The sequence below is a fragment of the Lithobates pipiens genome, unplaced genomic scaffold (assembly GCF_037356315.1).
Source record: "Lithobates pipiens isolate NorthernLeopardFrog02 unplaced genomic scaffold, aLitPip1_a1.2 Scaffold_10, whole genome shotgun sequence".
Classification (NCBI taxonomy): domain Eukaryota; kingdom Metazoa; phylum Chordata; class Amphibia; order Anura; family Ranidae; genus Lithobates; species Lithobates pipiens.
This window is the reverse complement of record NW_027507686.1, coordinates 82,434,942-82,458,880: the sequence shown is the minus strand read 5'-3', so window position 1 is coordinate 82,458,880 and position 23,939 is coordinate 82,434,942. Positions and strand designations below refer to the sequence as shown.

Sequence of the window (23,939 nt, the reverse complement as noted above, 5' to 3'; positions counted from 1 at the left end):
TTTCTAGGTGATGTGGAGGAAGATTCCCGTTTTACCAGTGAAAGTGCCCAGATCTTGATCGGGGAGATAATGGGGTGCAATAGGGATTTGGAAATTGTACAACAAAACATCAATGATGTTAAAAATAAAATGAAGAACACCATTGATGTTTTGGGGAGAGTGTGAAAATGAAAAAACTAGATAGGGTTTTATTTTTGTTTGTTTTTAAAAAAAAGGTGTATTTTGCATAATTCCAAATTTGGAAGATGCACAGAGTGTGTAAACAGGCGCTATCTCACATCATGGGGGATCAATGTACATGTTGTAAAATGTATTTTTAGTGAAATTTGAGTTTGTGCTGAGAAGGAGTGTGATTTACTAAAGGCAACTCCACTTTGCACTCCAAGTGCAGTTTCAGGTGTACTTTTGCAGTGCACTTGTAGTGCATAGTGGATGTGCCTTTAGTAAAAAGCACCCACAGTGATGTGTAAATTTGGACAATCATGCCATTTTCCTGCCATGGTGCTGAAAATTAGCACGATTTTGATCAGTAATGCACTACATACATTAGTTAACAAAAAGAAGGTGTGTGTGTAGCAGACCCACAACATAATAAGATTATCTGAAGAAGAGACTGTCCCCTCATCTCGCTCTGAACTTGGATTTGCACTGTTGGTGAAAAAGGCACAACTTTAATAAAACTGGCAAAGTGGGAGGCCACAGTCTGCCATTCCTGTGGCATTGAAGGACACTGTGTAGTGAAACAAGAACAAAAACTAGTAATTTGACAAATCAACATTGCATGCAGATTAGACACCCACATTTTTGGACAAAATTAGTATAACATTTTTTAAAATGAGTATTTAAAGCCTAAAGTATAAGGTCCCCTTATGAGAGTCCTAACCCCCCCATCCCCCCATCTGATGGGCCCTTGATAAAAAATGAGGGGGGATATTTAGGAGAGGTAACCCTCTCCACTTGATTGAGAGCTGAATGCCTAAATAATGTGTGATACTTTGTGAAGCCCCTCCTTAGTTACACTATTGGCAGCCCACCGGACAGGTAAGAAGTGTCATAATAACAAAATGGAAGGACATTTTGACATTCTGCTATTACATAGCAAGAAAATGAATGTGTTAAAAAAATAAAACTAGCATTTGAAGGTATTGAGGCAGGCCCTTACACTACATGCTTTGGTGAATTGTTCCATAAATGATCATGAAAAAGGTATTTAGAGTGTGTATTGGGTTGGGTCAAGTCATCAGATAGAAGATTGCTATCAGCTGAGGTAACAGTTGGGGAGAGGGGGGTTCCTAATGAGTTTGGCACAACTCCAAAAAACAATAAAAAGGTCACTTTGCATGAATTGAAGCACACACATCACATTTGTAGAGATTTTAGGGGGTGTTTAGGGGAAAGCAATACTATGGAGCTGCCAAAAGACATTGTCAAGTGACTAGACTATAGTTTTAGGGGCCAAGAAGAGCATGGTGGGGAAGTTAGTGAGGCAAATCCACATGAGGACAAAGGGGCAGAGCATATGAATTAGAGCATATTGCAACGATGGTAATTAGGGAATGAGGAAAGAAATGCAAGACATTAGCAATCATGAAATACATAGAATGTGATGTTTAGGGTTAAAAATTAGCATAATATAGTCCTTCAGCAGGAGCTGAATGATGGCAGAAGAGGTCTCTGGAATAATGATCCCCAGAGCCTGGGGGGAGATGCCTGTAGAGAACTTGGTCCTGAAGGTTCGTCTACGTACTCATCGTACAGTTTGTACTGTGCAGGGGCTCTTACTTTGACTTTGACACAAGCCAAAGGGCTTGTGTCAAAGTCAAAGTAAGAACCCCTGCACAGCACAAACTGTACGATGAGTATGTAGACTAAACATGTTTGGAAAACGGTCGGGTGATCAGAACGGACACCAGAAAGCAACGCTAAACAGCAAGGCCTGAAAGGATGACCTGAATAGCAGAAGCAAGCAGACAATAAAAAATGCCTTTCAAAGCGTACTATACCAAGATAGAGTCCACAATGAGAAGCAAATACTTAATGACTGCACGCACTGATTATCAGATACGCAAAGACAAGCAGAAACTGAAGAGCAGTACCGATCTGAATCACTAATCTGAAAAGCGCAAATCGTCTTTCACCAAACTTCTACTAAAACACGAGATCAGCAGAAGGAGCCCAAAGGGTGCCAGACGTGGTGCTTAACTTCCTTTTTCTAGTCCCGCCGTACACGGCTTACGTCACCGCGTTCTTGGCAACCGCAAAATCAGACAACTTGGCCCGACCGTGTGTATGCAACAGTTTCGGACACAATCCGTCGGACTAAATCCGACGGGCAAAATCCGATGGATTTGGTTGCCAAAATCTCCGACCGTGTGTACGTGGGCTAACAGTATGAGACTATGAGTTTTTTGAAGTTGTGATTTTTTCCCACAATTCTTTGCAAAATGAAGATTTTTTTTTTTCACAAAATTGTCATATAAACAAGTTATTTCTCACACACAGCATATGCAGACCACAAATTACACCCTAAAATATATTCTACTACTCCTCATGAGTATTGCAATACCAGGTGTGTGAGACTTTTTTACAGCCTGGGTGAGGACCAGATAGTCATGGACATTCCTGGGGGCACACGGGAGAGCGATTCTGGGAGGACGTCATGGTACGCCTTCCCAGAGTTATTTGACCGTGATGTAGCCGTCATTCGGCTATGGCCCTGTCGGCAACTAGTTAAGCATCAATAAATCACTACTCATTTAAAAAAAATATGTTTTCTTACAAACTTTTGTATGCCCAATAACTTGCATCTAAGCCCTCAAAATGAGTACTTGATTTTTCCAGTTTGGGCCCCATAGATTTCAATGTGGTTCATTATTCGGCTCCGAACTTTCGCAATGTTCGAGAATTCTGGAGCAAACCAAACGGGGGGGGGGGGGGGTTCAGCTATTAAAGCAGAACTAAATCCATAGATTTAAGTTTAAGTTTTTCCCAAAATAGTTCTATCTAAAGAATGCTTTGAATAACTGGTACCAGTATCAGTTTGCTTAGGTTAGCTCTCAACCAAACCATCAAATGGCTGGCGTTTAAGCTATTCACAGGTCTATCACCATGGAAACTGCAGATCAAACAGAGGATAAGGTGAGGTGGCAGATTCCTTAGTTTTACAGGATAGGAGGGTGTTGTTTCACCTTAAGGTCCTCAATGGAGTTATCATCTTGAAGACATTTTCTCTCCATTTATAGCTTGTCACGTTTAAATCTTATATTAATTTTATAGTTGCTAAGTGGTTACCACTTCCACCTAACAGCACTGGGGTTACTGATTTGAATCCCAACCATGCCACTGCCTGCCTTTAGTTTGCAGGTTCTCCCTGTGCCTGCGTGGGTTTTCTCCCACAATCCAAAGATATGCTGGTAGGTTATTGGATCCTGTCTAAATTGGCCCTAGTATGTTTATGTATGAATGAGAGCTAGGGACCTTAGATTGAAAGCCCCTTGCACCTCCTTTAGGGAAAGGGAGCCTTGACTGCTGTAATCATGACATCACTGGGGATGTGAACCTAAAAGGGAAGTTACGTGGCTCTCTTAGGATTGGCTACAAAGACCTGAGGTGATTGGGTGGAGCCTGAACTCTAAGAAAAGGCTACACTGGGGCATGTCCAACTGCGTGAAGAGATTTAGCAGTCACAAGAGTTGTCTTTCCCCAGTGTACCCGTATCATGTACACAAATCCTTTAATCTGAGGTCAGGCTCACTAGCTCCTTCCTCTTCTTAATGTTGAGACTGTCCCCTCAGCGCCTACACCTGCAAGCCTTCCCCTGACTTAAATCTTGTATTCAGTTTATAGAGGTTAGCACTGGGGTCATTGGTTCGAATCCCAACCATGACACTACCTGCCTGATGTTTGCATGTTCTGCCTGTATGGGTTTCCTTCCACAATCCAAAGACATGCTGATGATGCTGGTAGGTTAATTGCATCCTGTCTAAATTGACCCTAGTATACGTATGTATGAATGTGAGCTAGGGACTTTAGATTAAAGGCCCCTTGCACCCCCTTTACGGAAAGGGAGCCTTGACTACTGGAAGCATGGCATCACTGTGGGCGTGAACCTAATAGGGAAGTTACGTGGTTCCCTAAGCCCTTGTACACACGGTCGGACATTCTGACAACAAAATCCGTCGGATTTTGCTGACGGATTTTGTCCAAAACTTGTGTTGCATACACACGGTTGGACAAAGTTGTCGGAAAATCCAATCGTAAGTAACGTGATGACGTTATTTCGTTAGGACGGCACTACGTTCAGGCTAGTAGCCAATAGCTTTGGTCTAGGAATTTGATCTGAGCATGCGTGGCACTTTGTCCGATCGGAATTCTCTACACACATCGGATCATGTTGTCGGAAAGTTTTACAGCCCAGCTCTAAAACTTTGTCTGTCGGATATTCCGACGGAAACAGTCCGATGGAGCCCACACACAGTTGGATTATCCGACAACACGATCCGATCGGACATTTTCCGTCGGAATGTCCGACCGTGTGTACAGGGGCTTAGGATTGGCTATGAAGACCTGAGGTGACTGGGTGGAGCCTGAACTGGGTGGAACCTGAACTAACTGTGCTCTGAGGCGATTCAGATGTCACAAGAGTTACCTGCCCATTGTGATGTTTTGTCAAAGCTTTATTGGCGATTTTGACCTTGCCAGCAATTGATGTTGCTTTATGGGATATGCCCTCAAGTTAAATTCTGGGATCAGTCCAATGCCTATATGGCACTGATGGTGAGGACAGGCCTTTTAGACTATAGGGGTTTATGTTGTTTGGATGCTCACAGTATAACTGTGACTGGCATTGGTGTTTGGTACATTTGGAAAATTGTTACATTTACAGATTTCAATAAAGCTGTGGCCTTACCCTATTTCCAATGTAATCAGCTTTGATGCCTTTTTGTGGGGTAAGGTATTGGTTTATTTTTCGGTCATAAATAAACCTATGCTTCTCAGCAATCATGTATGCTGCTTGAGGGCAGGGAATGAATGTATAATAGAAATGTGAAGGTCTGCATAAATTGACAGTGCTATATAAGTACCTGTAATAAATAAGTATTTTTATACTTTACATTTTGTTTTATGTAGAGGGAAATATATCAGGTTTACATAAGCTAGTAAAAGACCTCAAAACAGCAGTTGTCAACTTATGGGTCATGAAGGGCCTTAAGCAAAGGAACATGTATTTGGTATATCTAATTCTAAAGAGGCCTGTCAGAGACTTCAGACTTTTTAGAGAAAATGATGAAGAGAAGACATGCTGTAGAAGATAGAGATATTACATGAGTTTAATAGAGATCACTGCTATTATCCAGCTACAAACCAGCAATCCCACAACTAAGGACTGGGGTCCAAGAGCTGCACCACAAGTACCAAAGGGCTGCAAGTTGGGCATCAGGGCCTTAGAGTGATAACTGTTTACAACCTAGATAATCATAACCAAGGCTTTCTTTCTGCAGGAACATGACCTCTGGCATCGGCCATGTGCTCACCACTGCCTACTGTTACTTGTAAACACAGAAGCCTCAGTTATGTATTTACAAGTGACAGCTCAGAGAGCATCTCTCCCACCAGGCAGGGGGTGCAGAGGTGGTTGCGAATGGATGCGGGTACAGAGGTGAATTGCATACAGGAGGTGCAGATGTGAGTTCTGGAAGAGTGCAGGGTGCAGATGTAAATTGCAGACAGGGGGTACAGATGTGAGTTGCGGAAGGATGAGGGGGTGCACAGATGATTTACGAACAGGGGGTGCAAAGGTGAATTGCTGACAGGGGGTGCAGAGGTGAGTTGCAGAAGAGTGTGGGGTTGCAGAGGTGAATTGCAGAAGGGTGGGGGTTCAGAAGTGAGCTGCAGTTAGGGAGTGCAAAGGTTGAATGCAGACAGTTTTTCATGGGGCGCAGAGGCATGTTGTGGATGGGGGTGGAGTGGTAAGTTGTGCATGGTGGGTGCAAAGGGGAGTTGTGGCAGGGGGTACAGAAGTAAGCTGTCAACAGTTTTGGATAGGGATGCCAAAGCGAGTTGTGATTTGGGATGCAGGGATGTGTTTTGGATGATGGATGCAGAGATGAGTTGCAGACAGGGGTGCAGAAGTCAGTTGTGGACCAGGGCGCACACAGTGAGCCATGTACGGTGATGCAGAGGTTAGTTGTAGATAGTGGGATACAGAAGTGAGCTTAGGAAGGGGGGCAGAGGTTTACAATGCCCCTTTAATACCCGCCCACTGTGCAATTTGGTTATACCCACCCTATGACGCAGCACATTGGGGGGGGGGGGGGGGGCAGTTCCTGCACCTATTCTCTGAGATCACAACAAAAAACATGCATACCTTACAATTATATTTTGCAGCAATGACAATTGAAGATTGGAGCCCGCCTATAAGATGCTGGAAATAAGTGTTTTTGACATTTGAAATTTCATTTGAGAATGAACTAAACACGTGCATACTGGTGGAGGAATGTGCTTTCAATAGTGTAAATGCGGACATAGAGGGTTTGAATGTCGACTGGTTCAACAGGGACTGGCCAAGATTCAAACCATGTATGGCCAGGCTGATTGTACTCAAGTTGATCAATCGATCCCCTTGGGTACAACCAGCCTGTCAGATTTTTTTTATGCGATTATGGCCACTAACAATCACTGCATTCTCCCGGCAGGGACGGCTACCCCGCCTGCAGAATGCAATAGCTGCGCAAGAGGAATTCCCCCATCAAAACAATTGGTCAAATCAAGCAATTTTCTTTCCTGCAACCTGTGGTTGCAGGAAAGAAAATAGTCTAGTCTTTGGCTGGTTTAAGGCTAGTCGTTGGAGGTTTTGTCCATCGCAATCAACTACAGTAAACTGGAATTTGATTTTTACAGATCACTACAGTGCCATTCATCTCCATTTTATACCAGGCCCAACATTGTATTGGTTTAAATACAATCCAAAATGTATTTTTGGTTATTGTGGGAAAATATTAAAGTGTTGGGTAGGCTTTTTTTGCGCTCAGCGACTGCTTTAAGAGGATTCACTTTAATTTCTGTTCTTGTGACCACTGCTACCCAAACAGAAAGTGAAGGAAAATCTAAAATGTTACAATCATCACTAGAACAGGAGAAGAGAAATCACCCAACTGAGACAGCTGTTCCAGTGACAACTGCCCAAGGAAGGATCTCACCTAATTTTGAGGAGGTTTCTTCCCACTCAGTTTCATTTTTAGAAGAGAAATATGACAATAAGATCCTAAAAGAGGTTCAAACTCTTTCACCCACTAAAACGATAAAAATACATTTTAGCTGGGGTTTTAGTACACCAAGAAACTAGATATCAGTGATAATGGAAAGGAAATTCAGTACATGGTAAAGAATATAGACCATAGCTCTAATTAAATATATTAATATTAAGAAACAGCACAAACATCAATATATAAAAAAAAAACACAAGCAGCATATAAAAGTAAAAAAGGTACACTTTTTAAAACAAATAAAACATTTTCAACATTTAAATATTGAAACAAACATGACATACAGTATATATACACACAGTCAAATACGAATTTGCAAAGCTCCAATAAGTTCAGTGCAAATGTGTTCTTGTTTAACAGAACAAGTTTTCATCTGTCTACATTTTAGACAGTAAAACTACTATGAAATTGATATGATTGAGAGAACTGTTATTAATTTCTTTACTGGAAATTAAAGTCAACCAAAAAAAATATTGCTGTGTGAATAGGGGGAGGCAGTTGTGCAATTCAACAATAGTTATCTTTTAAAACTTTTACTTTATTGCACAAAATATTATAATATCGTGCGCTATTGAACCAATCCGAGAAATGTATTTAATAACTGGATTAGAAATGGCAGAGTATTTATACTATTTCAAGCATGTATGACAACTGTGCAACCTAATTTTACACAGTTTATTACATCTGAACGAAGTTCAAAAGCTGGAGAATTACCAGTATATCAGTTTTTATTGTTATTCTAAAATCTTAGTCTAGAATTTAAAATGACTGTGTTAATATGGGTTTAAATAAAGCATCTCAGCAAAGCTTAGTATGAAAGCTTTTGTCATTCACAGAGAACTCAGAATGGGTCTAGAATACATATTAGTATAGTAGCCTGCATCAGGGGATGATGGCATGTCCATTACATTTTTCGAAGAGGTCATGTTATGATAATCAGAAGGGTAGTTCTGGTAGTGAGCAAGATGATCTGTGGTTGGACACATATCAATTTTACTAGAGTATGTGTGTGCATTTTCAGAAGACATGAGTTGTGTGATAGAGAATGGGTGCCTCCCAACAAATGGTTCATGTTTCATCTGGACATCTTCTCCCACCATGCCAAGATAACCATCATTAGAGAGACTCAATGGGTATAAGATCTGTAACGAAGACCCGCCTTGTTCAGAGTTAGGGCTAATTCCCACTGGTGAAGACACATTCAGTTGGGGTATTGCCGCAGATGAGTCCCTGTCTCCACTGTTAATTGCATTTTTTGGTGAGTGTGAAGAGGAACTCTCATCATAAACAGCGGGAGACTCTCTTAATCTAACTGACATCTCATCTCCAGGTTTGCTGGTTTTTTTTTCTGAATCTGCAGTCCTAGATTTTTCAGACTTGAACCTCTTTTGTCTTCTCAGATAGCATCCATTTTCAAACATGTTTCCAGAGTCTGGATGAAGAGTCCAGTAGGAGCCTTTTCCTGGTTTCTCTGGTGAACGTGGAACTTTAACAAAGCAGTCATTAAATGACAAAGAGTGACGAATTGAGTTTTGCCACCTCTGCTGGTTTTGTCTGTAGTAAGGAAAAAGGTCAACGATCCACTGGTAGATCTCATTCAGTGTCATCATCTTGTTTGGGGACTGTTGGATGGCCATTGTTATAAGTGAAATGTATGAGTAGGGAGGTTTGGCATGGGAATAATTTCTCCGATAGGTCCGAGGATCCCTCTGGAACTCTGCTTCTCCCTGGCAATAGCCCAGTGGGTAAGCAGATGAAGATGCTGAAGAAGATGTTGTTGGCCCTCCCATATTGTGAACTAAGGAGTTCAGAGAACTCAGATTGTTCTGGTTCTGGATGCTGCTTACAGGTCCTGCCATGGAATTATTCATGTAGGTCATTGTTGCTGTTACAGTTGAGACATCACTAGACATGAAAGTATTATTTTGAAGGCCATTGTTCATGTTATGTATTCCAGAATATACCTAGCAAAATAAACATAAGATAATGAAGCGAGATGTTCTCTTTAAACATATCCAAAGTATACAAACATCATACATATTACACTGAAACTACGTTTACATTCTAGCAGCAATTATATCATATGATTAAATGTCAGTAATTATGATTACTCTCTTATATCAAAATGTAAACAGATTGTATAATGCACATTTTTTGAGACACTAGAAAAAACTGAAGTGGTAATAAAGTGACCTTGTCGTTAAAAGCATTGTATTAAACTTAAATTACCAGTTATTAAAATGTGTAGTTGAAAATGTATATCATATCATATCTTTATATTTTTTGCAATGTCTGTTTGCATTTCCTATTGCTATGCATACTCAGATATTTAGCATCACTGTACAGTGTTGTCTGCCTTTCCTGTTGGCAGTAATATACATAAAGGGATTACACTCCCCACAAAGCAGCACTTCCTTCAGTCTCTACCAAATGAACTTGCACTTTTCAGACATCTAGTGTTGAATAACAATGATGTTTAATTGCCTACTAAACATTGCTTTTTACCTTTGCAGTCCCAAATGTAAATGGCAGTCCCATGTGTATTCCCGTAATATTTTGTCTTAGCTGAGTTCACAAGCTGGACTTGCTTGCCATACCAGCAGTGTGCCTAAAACATGTTATATAGGTGTTTTTTAAGTCACTCCTTCCAAAAACGGGAAAGTCTACCTTTATAATGTTGTGTTTTGCATGCCGAACCTATACTATAAGTTACTGAGCTGCCATTTGTATGTCTAAAGGCATTAATTCTGGAAGAAAAAAAAGTCAGTAAGGGGGCCAGTTTGCCCCTTTATAATCTGCCCCTATGCAACTATAGACTAGGAGTTCCCTCATATTTCATTAAAACTTTAAAAAAATTTTAAAAAAGAAAGTTATATAGCTATACAATGAACATATCGGCTTACACACAAAATACTTTGAAGAATTAAATGCTATTTTACTGGAATATCCAAACAAAAAAATAACTATATTTGATTGAACAATACAAAGACTATGTGTTAATCATCTTTAAGTGCTGCCTGTGTTAAGAGACAATAAATTGGTAAGGTAGACAAACTAGAAGTGTGTGTGTGTGTAGGCAGGGGACCTAGATCCAGAAAATACATTGTTTTCAGGTTAGTGGAGGATTTTCAGAAGAATATATTGTATAATTTAGAAGTAATTGTTGCATGAGTTTTAGCACGACTACGGTAATATTAGAGTGTACAGCTCGCTATGCACAAATATCAAAACATCTATTTTCTGCATGTCTGCTGATGGCAATGTTATCTACAACAGATTTGCCATCTATAGTTGACAGCCAAATATGACAGATTTGTGTGTGATGAAAGCCATATTATGTGAGAAAAATGTAATTGGTTATTCCAGGACAAATTAGCACCACAAATGCAATGACAAAGTCCTTATATGAATATCCCATTCTGGCTATGTGCGGTCTATGATTTTCAAGTATATGATCATTCACAGATAGACAAATTATTAGCAAAAAAAATTCTATATTGACATTTTTCTACGAATAATTAGCCCATATATGGACACATTAAAAAGTGACAATTATCGAGTCTGGTGTTTCTCGAATGTGGTCTTTAAATACTGCAGAATGGCTGAGCATTTTTAGCACTTGATAAATCTTCAAAACGGGATTTCATTATTACTAAATTATGACTATTGTCCACTGTTACCCAACATTAGAATTTATTTGATTACACTAGTTTTCAGAGATAATTCAATGTATATTTAGTGAGAAAGATATAAAATAATCAAATAAATGTTATAGGAGTATATAAACCAACTTACCTCACTTTCTGGGTACATTGAATGCCAGTCCATTGGGTCTTTCATTTCCAACTTGACTCTACCGAGCATAGTCTAAATGTTGACTTTTGGTTTGTCTCCTTCACGCTAAAAAGGATTTAAACAGCCACCAATTTTTTGTGTTGGTGGTAAAGATGACTCCTCTAGTGCAGAATCCAAAAGTTTTTCCAAGCAAAGCAGGGTCTCTGGAGACATTTAAAGGCAAACCGCACAGAGCATTTGAATAGACCTATCCTCCTTAAAGTCTCCGCCCCTTTTCCTGAATCTTCCTGTGACCTCTTCACTGGCTACCTGCAGAGCCAAATCAGTTTAGGACAAAGGAAGTTACTTGTACCCCCCTGACTGCTTTCATTCACACACACCTCCTATCCTTTTTTTCAATCACCAGTCTGTCTCATCAAAATGCTAATAGGATCAAGGAGTTCCCCATCAACAAGGATATAGGTTCATGGTGGCATTTTCATTCTAGAAAGTATTGTCAGGGATCTCTTCCTGCCTCTTAATTTTGGGACATTTTGTAAAAGCATCTCATTTAATAGAAATTTAACTTGACCACCATGATGTGAGAGTCCTAATAATAAATCTCAGTCATATACATATCCCTTCAACAGGGTCTAGTAGGTGTGGCTTTCACCTTCCTAGCCAGGTGGATCTACAAATTTTAGGACCTATATTTGTAATACGTGACTTATAGGGAGGCCACAAGGTAACTGGTAGAAATGAGAAAGGATAGATAATAGAGCTGTTCTTTAATACTTTAATATATTTACATCGCACCAATGCAATTCAAATGCTCATGCTCCATATAACCTATTAGCTTTAGATATAATCATTTTAAAATTGTATAGATCTGATATGCAGTCTTAGTATATCAACAGCTTGGTGGCTTCTCTACCTTTTGATTAAAGATCAAGTGTAGTATCTGTTCTTATCAATCATTAGGGAAAAAACCCTGACTCTCTTTGCCAATTTGAGGGGCCAGTTTTCCTCCTGGGTTGATTCGGCCTTGTGCGCAAGGGCTTGTCCCCAGTTGTAGGCAAGGCTCTCTCCAAGCACTCTAAGTTCTGATGCCTTCCTGGTAGGGATGGGGCTGGACTGATCTGGCCGAGGGCCAGGCTCCGAAAGAAGCCCATGGTGTATGTGCCCCTGGGGTGGAAATCCAGGGGTGCCGTAATACTCACTATGTACGGGGCATTTTGGAGTTTGCTGACACCAAGGTCACTGCACCACCACACACTTTTTTCACACAGGCCTTTTGGCTAAGACCAGAGGAATTTTTGATTCCAGGCTGAAGGGCCTGCCATGGTATTGCACTATGGCACTACTCGCACTTCTCCACTTCCTTTTCCCCGCTTTTATTTGTGTTTGTCACGTTTGTCTTTTTTTGTTACGGTACACTTTATTAACGTTTGATTAGTAGGTTGTAGGTCCTTGGGCCTGCCCTGAAAGTCTTGGGAGGGGGAGGATATGGCCTTCTGACATAGTTCGCCCTCTCTCATGGGGTCTCCCCTCGGAGGAGCACCACCTAGTGTTTGGGGTTGGTCTGTTTCAGCAGACCTCCCAGAGAGTGGGGTCTGCCTGGTTTTGGCTAGGTGGGCCAGGGAAGTACCTCAGTCCCCATCAGGAGTGTTGCTCCCCGGGGGGATCAGGGTAAGGGTCCTTTCTCTTCGGGGGAAGAACATGTGTATACCCTGTGCACTTTTTTGTGTTCTCACATTTGTGTGCACTATTTTTTGCACCGGTTGTTAGTCTGAATGTGTTTCACACACCAGGGGCTTAAAAAAAAAAAAAAAAAATAAACAGTTTGGTGGATTATCTGGAACATAGTCTGTAAAATGAATCTGAGAATAACTGCAAATTTGCAATCTTCTTTTGGCTGTGAAGATTTCCCCTAAGTATAAAGAAAAAAATATTTTTTTTGCTACCCAAAAGCCCTGTGCATGAATGTCTTCTAGCATCTACATCAGTGGTCTCCAAACTGCGGCTCTTTGCTTGATTTTATTCGGTCCTTGAGGCACTATTTCATTCACTGACACCAACAAAGGGGCACAGTTCCTCCCAATGACATCAACAATGGGGCCCATTCTTCCCAATGACACCAAGATGGGGCACAATTCCCCCCAATGACACCAAAGATGGGACACAATTCCACCCAATGACACCAAAGATGGAGCACAATGACACCAGTGATGGGGCACAATTCCTACCAAAGATACCATTGATGGGGCATAATTGCCCTCACAGGCACCAAAGATGGGGCATGGTTTACTCCAACTGATGCTGGGACTTTTTCTACTCCTGGTGGCCACAGTCCAATCCTCCTAAAGTCTGAAGGACAGTAAACTAGCCCTTTGTATAGAGAGTTTGGAGACCCCTGATCTACATGAACACATTAACTAAACTGTAGACTCGTAAAATACCCATTTTACCCATGTAAAGATTATATCCTTACAAAATTATTTTATTTGTAGGGGCCCAGTACATAAATGTAAGATTACACATATAGCAGAATTAGTTGGGCTTCATTTTTAATGGGCGCTTAGCCTTGGTGCATGGAACTCTGGCATTTAGCTGTGGGCAGAGGGAGCAATTGCATCTATCAAACAATGAGGCTGACAGCTCCAGTGGCTAGACAGGGCTGGGTGGGGCACCTAGCAATACTTGCATTTAGGGCAGTATGCACCCAGGGATAAATGCTTGGAAAGTCCCCAAACACCCTGTCAGCTTTTTTTAACTTTTTTTATTTTACAATGCTAAAATGATAAATGATGATAACTTATCACTTTGCAACAGCATCTTAAAGTGGTTGTAAACCCTTACAAACCACTTTGACCTACAGGTAAACCTAGATTAAGGTTTACCTGTAGGTCCAAGAAATATCTCCTAAACCTACACGGTTTAGGAGATATTTACAAAAAGACAGGCACCGCTGTCTACGGTGCATGCGCTGTAGACAGCGGCGTGCAGGCGCACTGAGCACGCCGCAGATCACGGCGATATGCCGCACGTGTCGGCTCCCGTGCGCATGCGTGGGAGTGACATCATCTCGGCTCCGGCGAATCACAGCGCCGGAGCAGCGAGACCCGGAAGTCACTCTGGGATGCATGGCAGCGGTGAAGATAAAGGAGGAGGAACGCTTCGGGGGCTTGTTCTCAGGTAAGTTATTCATAATGAGCAAGTATGCTATGCTATGTGTGGTCTACATTGGACTGTTTCCGTTGGAGTATCCGACGGACCAAGTTTTCCAACTTGTTGGTAAAATTTTCCGTCAAAATGCTCCGATCGGACATACTCCGATCATGTGTAGAGAATTCCGATCGGACAAAGTTCCACGCATGCTCAGATCAAATTCCTACACCAAAGCTATTGTCTACTAGCGTGAACGTAGTCCCGTCATAACGAAATAACGTCATCATGTCGAATTTATCGACAACTTTGTCCGACCGTGTGTATGGAACAGTTTCGGACAAAATCCGACGGATTTGGTTGTCGGAATCTCCGACCGTGTGTACAAGGGCTTAGAACATGAGCTTGTGTGTATAACAAGGCTAATAATTTTAAAAAGGTTTATATCTGAACTTTTTGGAGGCATTGAGCTTTACAGAGAAGACATCCTGTTGAGTAATCTAATTGAGGGACACTGAGGTATTTAGCCTTTCCTCGGCTTCTTTCACACCAAAGGGTCTAATAGCAGAGAACAATAGGATATAATTGCACAGAAGATTTAAATACAATGTTACATATCTTGAGTTCTTTAAACAAAAGAAACAAAGAAAATATGACCTGACTGTACACCAGGCAGGCAAATACTTTACCATCTACTGTTCCTGATGAGACATCTGCACGTGTGTGAGATGTTTGGATGGGAGATGCTGGATTTTAAAACCAGCCATACATGGATCGAAATTCGGCTGGTTCCATGTATGGGCAGGCTGGTTGTACGGAAGTCTTTTGCTGCTCAAACAGCATTGCCGGCTTTAGCCAGCAGCACTGATTAGTGTATTCTGATGACAGGGGAATCTTTCCGCTGTCAGAATACAAAGACACAGTGGGAGGATTCCCCTGTCCACCTTGAATATGTGGATGAGAAAGTAAAGTCATTTTCTTAATTTAACCTGCCAGATGAAAAAAAAAAACCTATAGGCTACCTAGGATTACTTCTAAATGTGGGTAACCGTATGAATTTTGGTGTTGGGAGTATAGTCATTTCGGCTAATCACAACACACAGGATGTCCTTTTCAGGACATCTCAGAAGAAATCCAGAAATAGTATATGAATGAGTGCACCACATCCAAAGTCTAGCATTTCGATTTTTAGGCTAATCCTATATTGATTGATTCTAATTCTAATGAAGGACCTCTAAGCCCTTGTACACACGGTCGGAGATTCTGTCGGAATGTGTCCAATCGGAGCGTTTTGTCGGATATTCCGACTGTGTGTGGTCTGCATCGGACTGTTTCCGTTGGAATATCCGTCGGACCAACTTTTCCAACTTGCCGGAAATATTTTGCGACAAAATGCTCCGATCGGACATACTCCGATCATGTGTAGAGAATTTCCAATCGGACATGGTGCCACGCATGCTCAGATCAAATTCCTACACCAAAGCTATTGGCTACTAGCGTGAACATAGTCCCGTCATAACGAAATAACGTCATCACGTTGGATTTTCCGACAACTTTGTCCGACCGTGTGTATACAACAGTTTCGGACAAAATCCGACGGAATCTCCGACCGTGTGTACAAGGGCAAACACTCTGGCCTGTCACTTTGGATTAGAAAATCTTTGGACTTGGGTGTGGATCCCTCAGTTATCTATCATTCCCCAGATCTGCACATGTGGTTATTTATGAAAACTTTATGTCACGGATCTAAAAACACCCAGATATGTTTTCTTTTAGGATTAGTGGACTTTGAATCCCCCAACCATTTTAACCTTTTCCCTCCCAGTCCTGGCATCCCATTAAATGGGTTTTTGTGATGACTTCTCAATCACATGACCACTAATAGCGGTCACATGATTGGGAACCCATCCTACCAGCTCTTGATCATGACTAGAGACTAAGCAAAAAGGTCAATGCAGAAGTCTATCCTGATAACACCTTTAGTGAAACAGTTGGATACCTAATCAGAACATATGGACAATATGCTCATAGTCTAGAATACCTATACATTTAAAACATCTGAAACAGTACTTACATTTGACTCATTCAGCTCATTCAGGACATTCAGGACAAAGTTACAGGTTTGCTGAAAAGTCTGCCATCTCTGATGCTGCTTACCTTCCATTTATTCCTTTGTCATGCCATACCTGTACAGTCCCCTCATAGTCCGACCCAGTACTCTGAATCCGCCACCCTCCCCCCCTTCCTATTTTTGCTGTGCATTCCTTCTCACAGAACCAAAATTATTGATGACGTTAAGTGGCGATTCCTGGCCAGGAAAAATCTCATATTGTATTCAATATATCAGGACTAAGTACTTGAAAATGAGCCTAACTGTGCCATTCAGCATTAGGCCTGATGAGGCAACGTGGTACAGTAAGAGGAAATGAGAAAGAAGGGAAGAAAGAGTATTGATAGCGATTTGATTGAAGGAAGGAGAGAGGAAAAGCTAGGCATCCAGTTGAGTCTGCTTAACCACTTCAGCCCCGGAAGAATTTACCCCCTTCCTGACCAGAGCACTTTTTGCGATTCGGCACTGCGTCATTTTAACTGACAATTGCACACTCGTGCAATGTTGTACCCAAACAAAATTGACGTCCCTTTTTCCCACAAATAGAACTTTCTTTTGGTGGTATTTGATTGCCTCTGCGGTTTTTATTTTTTGAGCTATAAACAAAAAAGTGCGACAATTTTGAAAAAAACGCATTATTTTTTACTTTTTCCTATAATAAATACCCCCAAAAATATATAATTTTTTTTCCCTCAGTTTGGCCAATATGTATTCTACATATTTTTGGTAAAAAAATCGCAATAAGCATATATTGATTGGTTTGCGCAAAAGTTAAAGCGTCTACAAAATAGGGGATAGATTTATAGCATTTCTATTTTTATTTTTTTTACCAGTAATGGCGGCGATCTGCAATTTTTATCAAGACTGTAACATTATGGCGGACACATCGGACAATTTTGACACATTTTTGGAACCATTGGCATTAATATAGTTATCAGTGCGATTAAAAATGCATTGATTACTGTAAAAATGTCACTGGCAGTGCAGGGGTTAACACTAAGGGACGGTGAAGGGGTTAATTGTGTTCCCTGGGGAGGTGATTCTAACTGATGGGGGCGGGACTAACTACAGGAAGTGACAGATCGTGGTTCCTGGCTAATAGGAACACACGATCTGTCACTCCTTTTAAAACAGAACAGGGAAGTGTGTGTTTACACACACTCGTCCCTGTTCTATGTCTTCTGGTCACGATTGCTCGTGGCCAGTGGTCATTGCGATCATTGGCCACGAGCATCAGCACGCTCGTGTGCACCTGCTATCCGGGCCCCGCGAGATCACTTACAGCAACGTGATTTGGCACAGGGGAGCCAACCTGCAGTAAAACTGCGGCATCTGGTCCGGGAGCGGTTAAAGGGTTTTATGGCCCGGGTAAAAGGGAACTTTAATATATGATGGCCAAGACTTTCAAATTGCTTCAAACTTAGGTACCTTGTCTAAAAGTTTTGCTGCAATTTGTTCTTAGGTCATGATCCAAGAGATCTTGCGTTTTGTGGTCAGCATCGATACATTGGGCTTCTTCCAGGTCCCTGCCGAAGTAATTTTAGCTCCCAGAAGCATAAAAAATATCAGAGCTTGGGTATGTTTTGGAGTGTTGTCTATTCTGTGGTTCAAAAGCGTGATTTTGGGGCTCTGGGGAATTGTCATACCAATGACCTTCCTTACAAAATGGAAGAACCTATTCCAGAAACCTCTGATGCGTGACATAGTATCATCTAGTGAGAATCTTAACATTCGTTTCAATTATTTAAGATATCTTTTATATGAGTTTTGAAAAGAGAGAAACCATTTTCCTGGATCCAGTTGTAGTTCCAGATCCGACTCCCAAGCTTGAGCATAGAGGGATGTGCTTGTCTCGATCACCAAAGAGGCATATATGATCAAAATCCCACCTCTATGATCCATGAGGTTGGAGCACCATTGTTCGTAGGGTGTTGGTTTGGGGGGGGGGGGGGTTAGGTTTGTCTACCATAGGGTGTGTAGAAAATGATTAATCTGGGAGAATCTAAACTTCTCTGTGTTTGGCATCTCCAGTTTGTTGGAGCAATAACCCAGTGTGAGTGTGCCCAATGAGGTGAAGAAATTACCTATTCTAAACAATCACTTGTTTAACCACCACTTAAAGGCTAGAATGTTCATCCCTGGCTTAAAGTTCTGGTTGTGAAATAGATGAGGGAGGGGTTTTATAGTAGAGACTAGGGCATTCTGCTTGTGGATTACATCACAAAATCACAAGGAATGTGAAAGAGTTGGAGCTATGATGGGGGTCTTTGTTTTGGAGGGCACCACATCAGGAAGTCTATTATGTGGTGAGGAACTGTCTGTCTCCATATGGCTATCTAGTCTGGTTTGCGGCCCTTCAACACGGTGGAAAATTGGGTCAATTGTGCCACCTGGTAAAACCACCATAAGTTCTAACCTTCCAATCTTATTGGGGAGTGTGATTCCCAGGTATGGTATGGATTCAATAGCCCATGGGAAAAGGAAGTGATGTTTCATTTGATCGACCTGGTTTTGAGGGACTGAGATATTTAGTGCAATCGATTGGGAAACATTGACATTGAGGCCCGAGATAGCTCCGAAATATTTAAGTGTTCGTAATATATTGGGGGTGGAGAATAACGGTGATGTGACAAAGAGTAACATATCATCTGCGAATAAAGGACATTTGTGTTCTTTTGAACCCCAAGAGGCTCCTTTAATGTCTGGGTTGGATTTGATAGCTATTGTTAGTGTTTTGATTGCGAATTTGAGCAGCAAAAGGGGGCACCCCTTGTCTAGTGCCTTTAAGAATGTTGAAGCTTTCAGAGTAATGGCCTATTAGCCGAATTTGTGTAGTTGAGGTAGAATAGAGAGTGAACAATTCCCATGAAGTCCTACCGTTCTAAAATGCCGAAAAGGTATGGCCATGAGACAGAATCAAAAGCTTTCTGTAGGTCAGTGGGGACCAGAAAGCCTTCCCGTGGAGCCTCTCTGTCCCAATGTGAGTGTATTAAGGAAATTGTATCTATGCAGGGCCGTCTTTAAGGCAGGGCAAAAGGGGCAGCTGCCCTGGGCCCTGTCATTGTTGTGGGGCCCAAAGCAGCTGCCTCATACTTGTCAACTATCCCAATTTAAATTCCCTTATCTCTTGAAGTTTTATTCCTGTGCGGTGTCCTGATATCTCAGTGTGAAGTGCTGCTACTAATGCTTTGCCCTATTGTTGTGTACAGATGACTCACCTGCAGACCCTGTGTTTACATGTAAATAAATGTCATTCATATGTAAATAGCAGCTGCATTCATATGTAAATAGCTGAGGCCGGCAACATCAATATGTAAATAAAGGTAGCATTCATATGTATTTCATGCCCCCCTGCAGTGAGGAGAAGATGTGTTGTAACCTATAGCAACCAATAAGTGAACAGTATTACTGTACAATAATCTCTAGCAACCAATCAACAAGCAGAAATCATATGCTGTAACCTTTAGCAACTAATCAGTGAGCCTTAATGTGTGCTGTAACCTCTAGAAACCAGTTAGTAAGCAGAAATTATATGCTGTAACCTCTGGCAACCAATCGCATTTGCCGCCTGATCTGATACAGTAAACTGATTGTAGCTGCTATTTATTGTATGTCTCAGAGCAGGTGGGGAGCGAAATTGCATGGGGGGGCGCCAAGAAAATTTTTGCCCAGGGTCCAATCAATATTAAAGACGGCCCTGTATCTATGGCTCTTCTAACTTGAAAAGTGAGCAAATTCAAGCCTCATGTTTTACTACACAGGCACTACATCATGGCATAAAGTGGTGATTTACATGCTTACCTATACTTAGCACAAGGGATCAGGAGCTCTGGCAAGTGGCAAAGTGGAGAGGAATTCTGAGTAGGTAAGAATTAGTAGTGAAGAGGCAGTCTATTCAGCAAACCTGTAACTTTTCTTTGAAGGGAGCAGAAAGAAGTGTGGCTAAATGAACTTTTATATAGTAGATGAAGGTAGGAGGATATGTGTTTAAAAACTAATATTATTGTCTCTTGGCCCACAGCAGGAGCACAGGGAGCATCTTGTGAAAGCCTTGCCATCAGAAAAGGGCACCAACACAGCTAGGATTGCCACCTCATCCCTTTAAAACTGAACACATTAATTACACAGGTTCTGTGTCTGATCAAGGTGATGATTTAACTTACTTGGGGCCTTATCTGCATTCAGTTAGCCTCAGAACCTGTGTAATTCAGATGTGTTTGGGTTTAAGTATAGCCCCCTGGTGCATTCTGGCATGACAACAGCACTACATGAGATTAACAGAACAGGCTCTATTATTTCTCATCGGGAGTACAGAAGAGTTTAAAAATGAATGATGGATCCTACTTCTGATAGTTATTATTATTACTTCTCCAGATTCTCCAGATACAAGCGCAAATGGTAAAAAGCAAATCGGTTCGTCCAAACCGATCAGTGCAGTAGAGGAGGTATCTGGTTATTTGTAAATTACAGATTTTGTCCAATCTACTGGTAACCAGTCCTTTATATAATTAGGTTTTTTGATTAAAAGATAAAGCTGGCTCACCATTTCTCCATCCACACAAATGAGGTGGATGAGAAAACCCACCAGGACATTGTATTCTGACAGCAGAATATACTGATCAACGTCTGCAGCTGACTGCCTGCAGCAGCTGATCAACAAACCCTTTCCAGCATGTCCCTTCAGAAGAACTTAATCAAATGATTGACTTCTGTTGAGCAGAGACAGCCACACACTGATCAAAATTTAGCCATATTCTGCTGAACTGGCCAAATCAGTGTATTTAGACCCCTTTCACACTGGAGCCATTTTTCAGGCGCCTGAAAATGCCTCATCTGCAATCCCAGTGTGAAAGCCTGAGTACTTTCATACTGGGGTGCTGCCCTGGCAGGATGTAAAAAAAAGTCCTGCAAGCAGCTTCTTTAGGCACTTTTGGAGCTGTGTATACACAGCTTCTAAAGCGCCCCTGCCCATTGAAATCAATGGGCAGCGCCACTGAAGAGCCTGCAAAGCGCCTTGGCAGGGGTGCTTTGCGGGTGCGTTTAACCCTTTATTTAGCAGCTAGCGGGGGTTAAAAGCACCCCTCTAGCGGCTGAAAAGTACCTCTAAAATTATGGTAAAGTGCTGCTAAAACTAGCGGAGCTTTCCCCCGACGCCAGGCACTGTCCGAGTGAGAAGGCTCTTATAGTCATTGTAAATACCAAATTTTTTTATTAACAAACATGTTATACCTACATACTCTATGCATAGGTTTTACACAGAACAGCCCCAATCCTCTTCTTCTTAGATCCCCTACCGGTGATCCTGGCTCCCCCTCCTTCTTAGTGCCCACTGTAGCAAGCCGCTTGGTATGGGGGAACTTGTGCAGGCTCACTCTGTAGATGCACAGAGTGCAGCTCAGCTCTACACCCCACTCCCTCCTCACTGGTTGTGATTGACAGAAGTGGGAGCCAATGGCTTTTTACAGAGGTAAGCTTGTGCCACTCATATTACTGACACTACAAAGTTTGCCAAATCGGAAACATTTGAAATTAAAGGCTACATTATTTGGGACTACACCATAGTTTGGATCTTAGAACTTCTTTATTTTGATTAGTTACAGCTTTCGGCCTATACATTATCCAAATGATGCTCATCAATGTCACAGCTTGTTCATACAAGTTGTTGCGCTAGCTAAGCTTGCAGAGATAATTGCATTCCAATAAAACGTTTGACTGATAATCCCCAGAGCTTCTAGGAAGTGTTTTAAAACCACAATGCATGTACTTCTAGACCAAGTACTACATAGTTGCCAACATTGTAAAAAAAAAATTCGGGACACTTTTTTGGCAGTAGGCGGAGTTGTGGTATAATTAGGGGGCGGGGCATGCATTTATAGGTGTGGCATAGGAAAAGGTAAAAATGCGGTGCGCTCAGCACGCCGCGGCAATTTTTTTAACGTAAAATAGTGGGCGTGGCTTACATGGGGCGTGGCTCAAAGGGGTGTGGTTAGAGTCTGAGATGAATGCGGGATGGAGAGGGAAAGGAGGGGGATGGAGAGAGGGAAAGGGAGGGGGGAAGAGAGGGAAAGGGAGGGAAAGGAGGGACAGCAGCCCCCCGATCCTACACCACAATAGCAATATGTGTTTTCCAGAGTTTGACAATCAGCAGATAAAGATACTCCAAATACCTGGTGTTGGCGTTTCAATCATCCCGGCACCATGATTGTTATGGTGTCAGGATGATTGAAGCGCATTATTTCTATTATTACATTGTAATATAAAATGAAATCATTCAACTCACCATAATGCAGAATCAGTGGGAGCCATGCGCGCGTCACTAGCCACATTGCCTGCAACCAGATGCCATCAGGTGTCCCAAGCGGAGTCTGTCCTTACATCAGGTGCCCCATCAGAGGTACCTTCCTCACATCTGTGTCCATCAGCTGAGCCCCTCCTTACATCTGGTGCCCCTCTGACATCCACAGACCGCCCCCCCACATCCTGCACAGACCTGCCCCCACATACTCCACAGACCGGCCCCCACATCTCCAGACTGGCTCCCGACATACCACTGGCCCCCGACATCCACAGACTGGCCCCCGACATCCACAGACTAGCCCCCACATCCACAGACTGGCTCCCGACATACCACTGGCCCCCGACATCCACAGACTGGCCCCCGACATCCACAAACTGGCCCCCCACATCCACAGACTGGCCTGACATCCACAGACTGGCCCCCCGACATCCACAGACTGGCCCCCCGACATCCACAGACTGGCCCCCGACATCCACAGACTGGCCCCCACATTCACAGACTGGCCCCCGAAATCCACAGACTGGCCCCCACATCTCCAGACTGGCTCCCGACATACCACTGGCCCCCGACATCCACAGACTGGCCCCCGACATCCCACTGGCCCCCGACATCCACAGACTAGCCCCCGACATCCACAAACTGGCCCCCGACATCCACAAACTGGCCCCCCACATCCACAGACTGGCCCCGACATCCACAGACTGGCCCCCCGACATCCACAGACTGGCCCCCACATTCACAGACTGGCCCCTGAAATCCACAGACTGGCCCCCACATTCACAGACTGGCCCCCACATTCACAGACTGGCCCCCACATCCACAGACTCGCCCCCACATCCACAGACTGGCCCCCGACATCCACAGACTGGCCCCCACATTCACAGACTGGCCCCCGACATCCACATACCATGACTATCACTGGTCCCTGACATCCGACTGGCCCCCGCCCCGACATCCACATTGACAGACTGGCCCCCGACATGCCGCCGTTGCCGCGCGCAGACATTTAACTGTGGCGCTGCCCACCGCCCTTTACACTGACACAAACACACACTAGCAGCGGGGGTGGGTGGCGCCACAGGTGTAGACCAACTTCTGGCCTTCTTAAAAATTGCGGCCGGCGGAGACAATGTCTAGCGGCCGGCGGCAAAAAAACGGGAAATTCGATTTCCCGGGACAAACCGAATTTCGCGGGACATTTCCCGAGACAAAATTAATTCGGTACAAATGTCCTAATCCCAGGAATGTCCCGTGAAATTCGGGACAGTTGGCAACTATGGTATTATAATAGTTATATCTAGGCATTGTGAGTTGCAGTTGTCATTTG

The 23,939-nt window shown here is 42.7% G+C and overlaps 1 protein-coding gene across 1 annotated transcript; it reads right to left on the bottom strand.

Annotated features, from left to right (window-relative positions):
- Positions 1-8,095: 8,095 nt before the first annotated feature.
- Positions 8,096-11,129, bottom strand: LOC143941928 (forkhead box protein A4-like). Its single transcript, XM_077463351.1, has 2 exons — positions 11,061-11,129; positions 8,096-9,229 (listed from the first exon to the last, which is right to left on the bottom strand). The coding sequence occupies exons 1-2, from the start codon at positions 11,127-11,129 to the stop codon at positions 8,096-8,098; spliced, it is 1,203 nt and encodes a 400-aa protein (XP_077319477.1).
- Between the last annotated feature and the right edge of the window lie 12,810 nt (positions 11,130-23,939).

Excerpts from the sequence above, each read along its gene's own strand:
- LOC143941928 (XM_077463351.1), bottom strand. The coding sequence starts at position 11,129 with ATGCTCGGTAGAGTCAAGTTGGAAATGAAAGACCCAATGGACTGGCAT. Across the intron at positions 9,230-11,060 it reads CAATGTACCCAGAAAGTGAG|GTATATTCTGGAATACATAA; the intron begins GTAAGTTGGTTT and ends TTATTTTGCTAG.